The 14810-nt window shown below is 38.2% G+C and overlaps 1 protein-coding gene across 1 annotated transcript; it reads left to right on the top strand.

The window, feature by feature from the left end:
- Positions 1-3434: 3434 nt before the first annotated feature.
- On the top strand, positions 3435-7531 carry LOC128232046 (b(0,+)-type amino acid transporter 1-like). The gene has a single exon (XM_052945386.1). It carries the CDS (start codon positions 3673-3675, stop codon positions 5185-5187), a length of 1515 nt encoding a protein of 504 aa, XP_052801346.1. The 5' UTR covers positions 3435-3672; the 3' UTR covers positions 5188-7531.
- The last annotated feature ends 7279 nt before the right edge of the window (positions 7532-14810 follow it).

Below are 14810 nucleotides of genomic sequence, written 5' to 3'. Positions count from 1 at the left end.
AACATTGAATGGCATTTTTTAGAAAAATACTTAACAAAGTGTGACCAAGGCAAGCCTTTGAATTGATCTAGATCATCGAATAATCTATCACGGTAAACAAACGCGTGTTTTAGCCGATGTTCGGGATTTGTGTCCTGTTCGGAAATGTACCGTCAACCAGTATATATTGTTTTAGAGAAATAGAAAATAATAAAAATCGTATTTCCTTTAAAAATATATTACACTCTCTCAAACTACTTGTAAAAAAATGAATTAATTAAAAAGTAACAACCGATCGATTAATCTGTCATTTTTATACAAACCTTCCCGTTTGTGCATTTTCGAAGATGTGGAATTCCACATAGAAGGTCAGAAAAATTTGAACATTAAAAAGTTCCAAACGGTAAATTGGTAAATGGGAAAAATCCCGTTGGAAAAAAGATCAGTTTTAAAATTGGGCAATTACAATTTTGAACTATAAGGTAGATTCTGTAATGGGAAAATGGGAAATGAGAACAAAGTAAATATTGTTTATAAAAACTAGGCAAATGTTCCTTCTAAACTGTTCTTACTTGTCAACTATCGACTAATCCATAACCCTGATCGTAGTTGTACTGTACAATGGTTAGCAGAATTTGAAACCATCGCATTGCTTTATTAACAGTGTTTCGAGTAAAACATATTTGTATCTATTTTATAAAAACACAAACAAAATAAAATCCTTGTCAGTTACTTTAATCATTATCTTTAAGCGCGTTTTTATTTATCTAAGCTTGATTATTTTGCAATTCAACCGATTATTTGAAAAAATATGCAAAGCAACTACAGTTTTGTCAAGAGTTATATTTCCTCTTGCCATATGTGAATTGCTTAACGTCGTTAAGATGAGTGTTGTTGTTGTTCTGTTTTGCTATTTTAAGAAAGGTAGGGCTGCAAACTTAAGAGTACCTGGCTGCGTACCACACTCTTGAGTGACGAATACCCTATAAAAAGCCCCTGAATGTGGTGTAACGAACATATAAGTTTCAGCCTCAAAAGATAAATTTACAAAGGCACGTTAGTATTTACGCCCGAGTACCTATCTTAAGGTGCCTGTTGAGCTCAGCAAAGTGCATTACCTGAAAAAACTTTTTATTAACCAAATGACAAGTTGTCCAACATTTTGTTGCACAGCCGGGTCTGTCATGGACTTATGTAGCTCAGAAATGGGATTCAATCAGTTTCAACACTCATACATTGTCCAAATCCGTGCAATAATATACTACGATTCGCCTTATTTCCCGTGTTAACTGGCCAAATTGGATTGGTCCCAACTGGTTATTGCCGATATATCAACATGCTACGCTTCTGGAACAGGCTCTTGCTTTTGTACCGAAACAAACTGTGAGCAAAGATGTTTGATATGGGCTATAACAGGTCGATGAAAAATATGACAACGATTTAGGGTATATTGTACGATATTTATGTCTTAAGAATTGGTTTTCATATGAGGATGCTATTTCAAAATACATTATTTCGGCGAACTTTGAGGACCCATTCCGAACCAACCAGCCTAGCTACTGGCTAGCATTTGCATTGAGCTAGACTGGACTATCAATCAACTAGTAAATGTCGTTTAATTGAATTTGAACTGGTAGTTTTAGGGGATATGTTGTTTTTTTAAGCAAAATAGGAAGCTTGTCATTTTGTTGTTGTTGATGTTGTTGTTGTTATTGTTGATCAATCGTGACAACTTGTTGTATTATTGTAGTGGGTCACTAAAAGAAGCTTCCTGTAAAGTTTCATTCAATTTGGAGCAGTAGTTTCAGAGAAGATGTTTTTTTAAAGGAAAATAGGAAGTCAGCCATTTTGTTGTTGTTGTTGTTGTTGTTGTTGTTGTTGTTGTTGTCATCAAAATATTGCCTTTATATCCACTAAGTCTGAAAATTCAAAAATTCTCTGTGTCTAAATTTGTTTTTATTTCGAAGCCTATTTTGATGGGTTTTCTTCGAAAACAATAAAATATTAATGCTTTTTATCCACAAATACACATCGTTAACGAACAACAATGATGTAATTGATGATAGTGTAATACAATTTTCTAGTTTCATAACAGTAACTGATACATCCATTTATTATATGACTATCATTTTCCATATTCAAAAGTGGAAATACATCACGCCGTTTGAAAAATCCGTATCACAATACTGTCGTTTTCTGATTCCATATTATGCTAGTACGGTGTGTAGTCAATGAACTACTTTCAAGTCAATAAAAATAGCGTGAAAAAATAACTGGTGAAACCTGTCAAATGTAAGTACATTGCATTTACCTAATTCAACTCACGCCACCAGTAGCATGTAAATATATTGAGGAACATGGCATTCAAAGAAACAAGAAGATAAGCAGAAAGTAGAGATCATTTCCAATATCTATGTAGACAACTTGTTTGCCAATTTGAAAATCACAAGTTGTAATATCCTCATAAACATGACTGTTCGCCATTACAAGAAAAAGAAGGTGAATTCACGTCATCGAAGGTAATAGCGATTTACTCACGAACTTCCGTTAATTTATGTATATTTTTTATAAAGATCGTCAAATAAATCTGCAATCATTCACCTTTATTAAAATGTCCGCGTTACGTATTCAGAAAATGACGATTTGTTTATACTCGTAATATAAGTAGGTTTTAAGTTTATTATGTTTTTGTGCTATGACATTTAGTATTTGTTTCGAATATAAATAATTGTCTTTCTATTTGCCCAATAAAGTGATCTTCTGACTTGTTTTGCTGGAGAAGCTCCATTTACTTCAAAACAAAAATGAACGTAACACATTCATACGCGCAAGCCATTCCATATTTTAACAATAGCCAGATAGCGGTAAATTTAAATCAAATTGAAACCGAAAATTAAGAAATAAATACATAGTTAGGTATATAATACATCTCGTTCGGTGAGTAAAAACGTGTCCATCTCAACCTGCGGTTTGATTTGATATTTTTCTTTGTTTGGATAATTGGAATTACTTTTTTCCTGCGTGTGCCCCCTTAAAATTATATGCCGAATACCTCCCATGGCATTAATCGTGTATAATAAAAATATGTTGCATCCATCTTTATTGCATTGAAATGAATAGAAAACTACGTACAATTAACTCCTTTACATACATGTGCTACCTAGAATTGTAACAGTTAAAAGACGAAAAGAAACAAACAAACCCAACACAATTACAATACAGAATGGGACTTCGAGCATATTAATTACAATAAAATGTTCGTTCTAGACATCACAAGTGATGATTTATAACAACAATTGCCTACGATGGATAGTTACACTCTTACGAATTTATTTATACGCATATATTACACTTTAATACCACCAATTCGCCCACAGCGTAGAGTATTAAATCGTGACAAGACGCTCCGTGCATTGCATTTTTTACTTCAACATCTATTTAAACAACGCATTAAGTCTGAAGGTATATAAGTAACTCTCATTTTTAATTACTTTTTATGGTAATTTAGAGAAGTAAGAAGTGAATCTCCATTGAAGCACACTAGATCGGATTTATATGTGCCGTCATATGAACGGTGATTTAAAAGCAATTTTAGGATGGAAGACTTCACATCTTCTATGCAATATTTCATCTAACGAATCTTCATAAGTTTAATATTTAACAGTTTAACGGCGTTTTATAATTCTGACAAAGATGGATGGAAAAGCAAAATACGCAGATGATATTGATATATCGAATAACAGAAATGAACGTGAAAGTAAACACTCCAAACATGCTAAAGTGGATGTGCAGGTTGGCCGTATTCGAGTCAAAGAAAGATTAGATCTATCTGCGGGTATAGTGTTTATAATTGGAGCAGTGATTGGATCGGGAATATTCATTTCTCCTCTTGGCGCCTTAAAGAACAGTGGATCGGTAGGAGCGAGTCTGTTGATATGGGTCGCATGTGGTATACTTTCTATCATCATAGGACTAGTGTACGCCGAGCTAGGAGTCATATTGCCAAAGTCTGGTGGCGATTATACGATTATCAGGACGGGCATCGGCAACATTCCCGCCTTCCTTATCTCATGGACAACAACAACTGTAACCCACGCAGGAAGCCGTGCAGTGCTGGCCCTGGTGTTCGCAGACTACCTTTGTGCACCTATATTTGGTGCCTGTAAAGCGCCTGATAGCATCCGTAAAATGATAGCCGCAGCCCAACTGTTACTTCTGGCTATTACAAATACAATCAGTGTCAATATTGTTGCCTCAGTGCAAGGATTGTTCACGTTTCTTAAGGTAGCCGCTCTCGTTGTTATAACTGTTGGAGGGTTCGTTTACTTGTTCGAAGGCAAAACAGAAAACTTTGAAAATGCTTTTGAGGGTACAACAAACGACGTAACGTCGATCACGCTGGCAGTTTATAGTTGCATGTGGGCGTACGGTGGATATAACAATCTGAATGAAATAGCTGAAGAAATGATTAATCCAAAGAAAAATATTCCAAAATCGATCATTATATCCCTGACGCTCATCACCCTTATTTATATATCAACGAATGTTTCGTATTTCACACTATTGTCAAAAGACGAGTTCCTGTCTGTAAATGCCGTAGCCTTCAGCTGGGGCGAGCGAGTGCTTCAAGCTGGTGCTATCTTTATTCCTCTCAGCGTCATGTGTTCCGTCTACGGGGCATCAAACGGCGGTTTCTTCACGGACGTGCGAGTGAGGTTTGCGGCCGCAAGAGCGGGTCATTTACCGGAGATATTGTGCTACCTACACCATAAGACAAGGATCCCGCTCGGTGCGCTTATCTTCAATACAGGTGTTTCAATCATTATGCTTATTCCCGCCGATGTTTCGGAACTGATCAACCTCGTCAGTTTCATAGGATTTCTCACACAGGGACTATCTATCGTTGCGTTTATGAAGTTAAGATACCATCGAAGGAACAAGCCCGTTAATAAGGATGATTTTCGGATTCCAATGGTTTTGGCAGTTATTGCGTTGCTTGTTTGTATATTTATGGTTGTATCTCCGTTTGTTTCAAGCCCCAAAATTGAATTCCTCTACGGTGCAGGATTTATTCTTTCTGGGCTTATCTTGTACTTTCCGTTCGTCCATTTTGGTTGGATAATCCCGGGCTGGGATAAAGTCACCATGTTCTTCCAGTTGTTTATGGAAATGTGTCCGACTGTGTTAGATGCTGACTTGGATATTTAGAAGAAAGTACACATCGAATATAAAAAATTCGAATCATACATTAGCCTTTAAATACTTTAAAGGTACGATTTTAAATAAATGCTACGTAAATTGGTTGATCTTTCTGCTAGTATCTCGTCTCGTTGCTCGCGTAAAGAAACTTCGTACTCGACCTTCTGCGCTTGACGCAAGCAACTCTGAAGTGAAATAACCCCATACCGTCTTTAACCGTAACAGTGTGTCAGCGTGTCATTGCCACGTTTTCATCAGTAAAACAAGATCTTATCAACATTAAGTACTTGCAGATTAAGATGTTAGACAAATGTTATTTAAAACATATTATTTTGCCGCAAAATAGTACGCTATCCAAACAAATAGGTGCACGAACATTCTATCCAAAACTTTTTTTTTTTTTGGGGGGGGGGGTTGATTCCTCTTTATGCATGTACTAAAATATGTAAAATGTGTATTGTTTGTTTCGCTTAACGTCCCGAGGCAAAAGCCTCAATATTTATCAATAAAGACATTCTATTAATAGAAGTTTTTCTCTTGTTCTGTGGCGTTATGCGGAGTCATCGAAATGAATAGCCAAAATTGCTCAACTACAGATTGGCACACGTGTTCAAAATGTCCAAATTCAGAAAAAAAAATTTGAAGAAGTTTCCATTGAAAGGCATCCAGGTTTGTGCTTCAATCGACCAGTGTTGTGTGTATCTCGTTATATATCATCACTGTGCATCTTAACAATGTAACAGTTGAATGCTTGCCCCTGTAGTTCTCTTTGAATTATTGCTGTTTGTATGTTTGGTCCTTATGCCGTTAAATAAGATCGCATAACCTGTTTCCCAGCTGTGCGGGACCATGAGATTATATTCACAAATGTATTGAGCCCCAGACTCAGAAATGCTTTAACAAGAGCGAAGAGGCAAAACAAGCTGTATTTTTTACATTTTAACTAGTGTACAATCAGTCGCACATTTCTTGCCAAAATAATTATACCATTGATGTAAGAAAAATTAAGAAATCGGCTTTCTGAGCATCGGGCGCAAATTCATGCTCACTACGTTAGTTACAATTGGCCCTGTAGTTGGAACATTACCATCTGTACAAACGTATCACAAATGAAACGTGTCATTGGCCTACATATAACGAAAACGGGCAATAAAAATACATAGGTAGCGGCTATTGTAAATAAATTGGCATAGATTATGGGGTGATACGGTTAGAAGGTCAGATTTACATTTTAGGACATTGACCATTTTAATATAGACCATATTTGACAGGCTTCTAAAAACTTACCATTTAATGAGAATATGATTAACCCAATATCATATCTACTTGTCGCATCAAATATGCATTATTTTATCTGTTTACTTCAGCGCCTGTCACTTACTTTTTATTTGCTCGGCAAAGAGCTTGTCAAACTAAAGCCATAAAAACAGATAGTGTAGTCATCACGAAAATGACTTCGTTAGAAATTAACTTGAGATGTGTTATGAATACCGGCCTAGATACTGAATTCATTTAGTATTTCATAGTGTATACTTTAACATGCTTTCTAAAATAGAACGAAGTCCGAACGAGGCCTCATATTTTCTGTATCGCATTAGCAACTAACAGACCTGTTCGTACACGCTCGTTTCCATACAAGTATATCATTGATTTCAGAAGCTGTTATATATCGAACTCGTATGTCGGTAACGAAAAGATTTGAATAACATTTTATTCAAGTTTACTTGATAGGTATGTTCATCTACTCGTATTAGGGTAAATAGTAAGCTACACGCTTATCAGTATACATATATCATGCTTTTGAAATAAGAAAATTAAGTTTGAGTGTAAACACGACTTAGTGTACGGTAACATTGTATTTGAATTACGGTACTCTTTATGCTAGACGTACAGTGTACATATGAAATACAAAAGATCAATAAATTGTTCGGAATAAGTTGACACACATTAACTGGATAGTATCGATGACAACCATGAATATTTGTACGTACAAGCCTGATTTTTGTATTACATAGACTATCTTTCTGTTAAAAACCTTAGTCCCAAATAGCAAAACATTATTGAAGTCATTTGTACATAATGAGTATAGTAATAACGTGTATTGCTAATCAAAATTCATGATATCATTGTAGTGTTGTGCATAAGTCATACGGTTGATAGATATACAGTTAAGTTATAATTCATAATCGATAAAGACAATTATATTAAATTTATATATGAATATAGTTGTTAAATCTGTGATATAGAGTTAATCAACCTGTTCCGCCATACATGTATATATAAGTAATTGTATTACATTGATTTGATCACGGGCCATGTTGACCTATTTCAAATATGTATTGTGTGATAAATTACTTTGAATAAACCTTCTTCTTCTGCACAATTGACCCTGGGGTCATTCATCACAATCGATTATAAGAATGCTTGTGGTGTATTGCTCAGAATTTATTCCTAACAATTTTTGCTTTTAACGAAGCTAGATCGAACTACAAACGTGAACATCTGGTGGATCGAGGTGCCAATGTGACTGCTCTTCTTAAGTAAAGTACAAGAAAAACTGTGATACAAAGTATCATAGCGGGCCCACAAACAGATCTACCATGTAAATATTTTGAATAACTTTTTATAAGTTGGTGATGGCCGATGTCGAGTCAAGGCTATGAAGGAATTAAAAATGACCTATTTGGGTAAAACAGGTCTTTTTTGCACAATTACAGTTTATATTAAACACTTCTTCCAGGTTTCAGTACAACTATAAGTTTTACAGGGGACAAAGTTTTGTGACAGACAGACAGCACTAAATCAATATGTCTCTTGCTTACTCGGGAAAAGACATAAATAAGGCAACCAAAGTTAAAGTTCCTGCACAAGCACAGCTGTAACAATATTTTTTTTTATTTTGGTACCCATTTTTATATTCAGTAACAATTATCGGGACATTTAGTTACTTATATTGAAAATAAGTTTCAAAAACATCTTAGTTAAATCACTATGTAAATTGACACTAACTTTACAATGCATCAGAGTTTTCATATATGTTACATTGGTCAGCTGAGAAATTGGTCAGTACTTTATCAATACGGCAGTATCGAGTTCCCTAAAGCATACATTGGCCAGCTAAAAAATTGGTCATTAAATTCGTAATGAGGCAGTGATTGGTCATCTATATGCACTGGACCATGAAATGTAATGACCATACAACACTCCGAGGGGCTTTGTGCGAAATGTGATAACATGCCTTGAGGCTTAATGGACTATACAAGTTAATGAACAAATAATAAATAAAAATGAAAAGATTACATTTATTTCGCCATGATTAATGATTCATGCTTTATTTTTTACATCATATAAACATTTCATTAGCAACAGTTTATCTTGTTTTCCACAAAACAACTTCGAAAATAAAACAGATTAAAGAGAAATCTATTTCATTTAAAATTATCAATAATGGATTGGCAAACAACATTCTTTTGATCGTTCTTTGATGTAGTGCAGATAGTTTTTCACAAGTTGTGAGGCTAACATTTAAAGCTACATTTACAATTAAAATAATTGGTTCAAACAATTTGTTAATGAAACACCTAAAAAAGAAATTTAATCCGCGATATCTTCTCATCTTTCCACCAAACCAGCAAAAAAAAATACTCAATGAATTTCAATGAACTGCCATTTTTAATAAAAATACACAAACATTCGTCTTTACGTACACTTTAAGGAGTATATAAAATAAATTAAACAAAATATGTCTTAAAAAAATCTTTATTTCCAAAACTTATTTTTTTTCCTTCTTTGTCTATATGGTCAGCAATTGGTCAGCAACTCTACTCTATTTCTATATCGTCAGCTAACTCGACAGCACTTTAGTACGTGCCCAGAAACGTTCCGAAAACAAACGTACGAAAGACAACTCTGTAAAAAAATAGATTGTGTCTACATTTTTAATGACAAAAGTAACATCGTTTATTTAATGACGAGTCAATCATTATGGTAAGAACGACAACTCATGTATTCAAGGAAAAAAGTATTAGTACAAGGGGAAGTAACAAAAGCATATATGCTAAAAATTAATGCGCGTCTCTGGATAATGCGCGTCTCTGGTTAAAACACCTCTGGATAATGCTCGTCTCTGGTTAATGCGTCTCTGGATAATGCGCGTCTCTCGTTAAAGCGTCTCTGGATAATGCTCGTCTCTGGTTAATGCGTCTCTGGATAGCGCGCGTCTCTGATTTATGCGTCTCTGGATAATGCCCGTCTCTGGATAATGCGCGTCTCTGGTTAAAGCGTCTCTGGATAATGCCCGTCTCTGGATAATGCGCGTCTCTGGTTAAAGCGTCTCTGGATAATGCTCGTCTCTGGTTAATGCGTCTCTGGATAATGCGCGTCTCTCGTTAATGCGTCTCTGGATAATGCGCGTCTCTGGTTAATGCGTCTCTGGATAATGCTCGTCTCTGGTTAATGCGTCTCTGGATAATGCGCGTCTCTGGTTAATGCGTCGATGGATAATGCTCGTCTCTGATTAAAGCGTCCCTGGATACTGCTCGTCTCTGATTAATTCGTCTCTGGATAATGCGCGTCTCTGGTTAAAGCGTCTCTGGATACTGCTCGTCTCTGATTAATGCGTCCCTGGATAATGCGCGTCTCTGGTTAATGCGTCTCTGGATAATGCGCGTCTCTTGATAATGCGCGTCTCTGGTTAATGCGTCTCTGGATAATGCTCGTCTATGGTTAATGCGTCTCTGGATATTGCTCGTCTCTGGTCAATGCGTCCCTGTTAAATGCTCGTCTCTGGTTAATGCGTCTCTGGATAATGCGCGTCTCTGGTTAATGCGTCTCTGGATAATGGGCGTCTCTGTTTAATGGGCGTCTCTGGTTAATGCGCGTCTCTGGTTAATGGGCGTTAATGGGCGTCTCTGGTTAATGTGCGTCTCTGGTTAATGCGCGTCTCTGGTTAATGCGCGTCTCTGGTTAATGGGCGTCTCTGGTTAATGGGCGTCTCTGGTTAATGGGCGTCTCTGGTAATGGGCGTCTCTGGTTAATGCGCGTCTCTGGTTAATGCGCGTCTCTGGTTAATGCGCGTCTCTGGTTAATGCGCGTCTCTGGTTAATGGGCGTCTCTGGTTAATGGGCGTCTCTGGTTAATGGGCGTCTCTGGTAATGGGCGTCTCTGGTTAATGCGCGTCTCTGGTAAATGCGCGTCTCTGATAAATGGGCGTTTCTGGTTTTATAGGTGTCTCTGGTTAATGCGCGTCTTAATGGGCGTCCCTGGTAAATGGGCGTCTCTGGTTAATGGGCTTCTCTGGTTAATGGGCGTCTCTGGTAAATGCGCGTCTCTGGTTAATGGGCGTCTCTGGTAAATGGGCGTCTCTGGTTAATGCGCGTCTCTGGTTAATGCGCGTCTCTGTTTTTTGAATTAATTTAAAAGTAGACTGTTAGATATTTTTCAGCAAAATTGACACGGAACACTTAACAACAGTACAGTTTCTATACATAATATAAGTGATTAAATCTTCATTAGAATACGAAAAATACCTCGATATTTTACCAACAAATTTACGCTTGTATTTCTCCAGACTAAGGTTATCTGTATTTCCTCTGAGAATTCAGACTGGTAGATATGCCAGAAACCAAAAACCTAGAGAGGAACGTTATTGTTTAACTTGCAATACTAATGATAATGAAGATGAATTTCATTTTATATGCATATGTCCATGTTATTCCGATGTTAGAAAGAAATATCTAAAACGTTGTAACTACATGCACTCTTCTGTATACAAATTTCTACGATTATTGAAATCAAATGATAGAAATGAATTAATTAAATTAGCTTTGTATATTAAAGAAGCTCTTGTTATTCGAAATAATTTGTTGAATGTTGAAAGATAAATATTAAGTTCAGCCTCCATTTTTTTGTTACACAACTTATGTTGCTTTTGATACACATAGTATGTTGTGTTATATAAAACAAAAACGTATTTACCATTACATGTTGTATATACACGTTGACATGTTATATGAAAAAATATATTTTTATGTAGATGATGTACATTGTAAAAGTCTTAATAAAAATGTATGTCTGTCTGTCTGTCTTTAATGCGCGTCTCTGATAAATGCGCGTCTCTGGTTAATGCGTCTCTGATTAATGCGCGTCTCTGATTATGCGCGTCTCTGGATAATGCGCATCTCTGATTAATGCGCGTCTCTGGTTAATGCGTCTCTGGATAATGCTCGTCTCTGGATAATGCTCGTCTCTGATAAATGCGCGTCACTGGTTAATGCGCATCTCTGATTAATGCGCATCTCTGGTTAATGCGTCTCTGGATAATGCGCGTCTCTGGTTAATGCACGCCTCTGATTAATGCGCGTCTCTGAGTAATGCGTGTATCTGATTAATGCGCGTCTCTGGATAATTCTCGTCTCTGGATAATGCGCGTCTCTGATTAATGCGCGTCTCTGGATAATGGTCGTCTCTGGATAATGCTCGTCTCTGATTAATGCTCGTCTCTGATAAATGCCCGTCTCTGATTAATGCCCGTCTCTGGATAATGCGCGTCTCTGATTATTGCGTGTCTCTAGTTAATGCGTCTCTGGATTATGCTCGTCTCTGGATAATGCTCGTCTTTGGATAATGCGCGTCTCTGGATAATGCGCGTCTCTGATTAATGCGCGTCTCTGATTAATGCTTGTCTCTGATTAATGCGCGTCTCTGGATAATGCTTGTCTCTGGATAATGCTCGTCTCTGATTATGCTCGTCTCTGGATAATGCTCGTCTCTGGATTATGCTCGTCTCTGGATAATGCACGTCTCTGGATAATGCGTCTCTGATTAATGCGCGCGTCTTTGATTCATGCGCGTCTCTGGGTAATGCATCGTTAATTAATGCGCGTCTCTGGTAAATGCCTCAGATTTCTGAAAAAAGTTAACGCTTAATGTTCATGTTTAATACAATAGAAGCCTAGGACTACAAACACGTGAACGTAAGCATACAAATCTATACTATACACATGTCATTACAATTGTGACGTCCTCCGTACGTCTAAAAAGTATTAGTACAAGGGGAAGTAACAAAAGCATATATGCTAAAAATTAATGCGCGTCTCTGGATAATGCGCGTCTCTGGTTAAAACACCTCTGGATAATGCTCGTCTCTGGTTAATGCGTCTCTGGATAATGCGCGTCTCTCGTTAAAGCGTCTCTGGATAATGCTCGTCTCTGGTTAATGCGTCTCTGGATAGCGCGCGTCTCTGGATAATGCTCGTCTCTGGTTAATGCGTCTCTGGATAATGCGCGTCTCTGGTTAAAGCGTCTCTGGATAATGCTCGTCTCTGGTTAATGCGTCTCTGGATAATGCGCGTCTCTCGTTAATGCGTCTCTGGATAATGCTCGTCTCTGGTTAATGCGTCTCTGGATAATGCTCGTCTCTGGTTAATGCGTCTCTGGATAATGCTCGTCTCTGGTTAATGCGTCTCTGGATAGCGCGCGTCTCTCGTTAATGCGTCTCTGGATAATGCGCGTCTCTCGTTAATGCGTCCATTGATAATGCGCGTCTCTCGTTAATGCGTCTCTGGATAATGCGCGTCTCTCGTTAATGCGTCTATGGATAATGCGCGTCTCTCGTTAATGCGTCTCTGGATAATGCGCGTCTCTCGTTAATGCGTCTCTGGATAATGCTCGTCTCTCGTTAATGCGTCTCTGGATAATGCGCGTCTCTCGTTAATGCGTCTCTTGATAATGCGCGTCTCTCGTTAATGCGTCTCTGGATAATGTGCGTCTCTGGTTAATGCGTCTCTGGATAAAGCGCGTCTCTGGTTAATGCGTCTCTGGATAACGCTCGTCTCTGGTTAATGCGTCTCTGGATAATGCCCGTCTCTCGTTAATGCGTCTCTGGATAATGCGCGTCTCTGGTTAATGCGTCTCTGGATAATGCTCGTCTCTGATTAATGCGTCTCTGGATAATGCTCGTCTCTGATTAATGCGTCTCTGGATAATGCGCGTCTCTGGTTAAAGCGTCTCTGGATAATGCGCGTCTCTCGTTAATGCGTCTCTGGATAATGCTCGTCTCTGGTTAATGCGTCTCTGGATAATGCGCGTCTCTCGTTAATGCGTCTCTGGATAATGCTCGTCTCTGGTTAATGCGTCTCTGGATAATGCTCGTCTCTGATTAATGCGTCTCTGGATAATGCTTGTCTCTGGTTAATGTGTCTCTGGATAATGCGCGTCTCTCGTTAATGCGTCTCTGGATAATGCTCGTCTCTGGTTAACGCGTCTCTGGATAATGCTCGTCTCTGGTTAATGCGTCTCTGGATAATGCGCGTCTCTCGTTAATGCGTCTCTGGATTATGCGCGTCTCTCGTTAATGCGTCTCTGGATAATGCGCGTCTCTGGTTAATGCGTCTCTGGATAATGCTCGTCTCTGATTAATGCGTCTCTGGATAATGCTCGTCTCTGGTTAATGCGCGTCTCTGGTTAATGCGTCTCTGGATAATGCGCGTCTCTCGTTAATGCGTCTCTGGATAATGCTTGTCTCTGGTTAATGCGTCTCTGGATAATGCGCGTCTCTTGATAATGCGCGTCTCTGGTTAATGCGTCTCTGGATAATGCTCGTCTCTGGTTAAAGCGTCCCTGGATACTGCTCGTCTCTGATTAATGCGTCTCTGGATAATGCGCGTCTCTGGTTAAAGCGTCTCTGGATACTGCTCGTCTCTGATTAATGCGTCTCTGGATAATGCGCGTCTCTGGTTAATGCGTCTCTGGCTAATGCGCGTCTTTTGATAATGCGCGTCTCTGGTTAATGCGTCTCTGGATAATGCTCGTCTCTGGTTAATGCGTCTCTGGATATTGCTCGTCTCTGGTCAATGCGTCCCTGTTAAATGCTCGTCTCTGGTTAATGCGTCTCTGGATAATGCGCGTCTCTGGTTAATGCGTCTCTGGATAATGCGCGTCTCTGGTTAATGCGTCTCTGGATAATGCTCGTCTCTGGATAATGCGTCTTTGGATAATGCGTCTCTGGATAATGCTCGTCTCTGGATAATGCTCGTCTCTGGTTAATGCGTCTCTGGATAATGCTCGTCTCTGGATAATGCGCGTCTCTGGATAATGCGTCTCTGGATATTGCGCTTGTCTCTTATTAATGCGCGTCTTTGATTCATGCGCGTCTCTGGGTAATGCATCGTTAATTTATGCGCGTCTCTGGAAAATGCTTCAGATTTCTGAAAAAGTTACCGCTAAAGAACTGTTCATGTTAAATACAATGGAAGCCTAGGACTACCAACACGTGAACGCGAGCATACAAATCTATACTATACACATGTCATTACAATTGTGACGTACCTTGTACGTCTATAAAAGTACAAGGGGAAGTAACAAACGCATTTATGCTAAAAATGTGTACTACAATATTATCTTTCTTTTAATGGAAAACAATCAACCGCATTTAACTAGATTTTTTGCGCATTAGCACTACCCTTGGCTGGAGTAAAATGTGATTTTGTAAAACGATCAACTTAAGATATTTAATCTAATACGAACCTGTTGGGAAGATTTGCTACCTACAAAAGTGTTTCAAGAACCTGATTGATAATAACAAGGCGTTAGATACTTTTAAGGGGTTATTGGCGAAATGTACCCAGCAAAAT

Source organism: Mya arenaria, chromosome 4 (assembly GCF_026914265.1).
Source record: "Mya arenaria isolate MELC-2E11 chromosome 4, ASM2691426v1".
Taxonomy (NCBI): Eukaryota; Metazoa; Mollusca; class Bivalvia; order Myida; family Myidae; genus Mya; species Mya arenaria.
This window is presented reverse-complemented; position numbering and strand designations above follow the sequence as displayed.

Bases quoted from the DNA above. Each gene is read 5' to 3' on its own strand.
- LOC128232046 (XM_052945386.1), top strand. From the start codon at position 3,673: ATGGATGGAAAAGCAAAATACGCAGATGATATTGATATATCGAATAAC.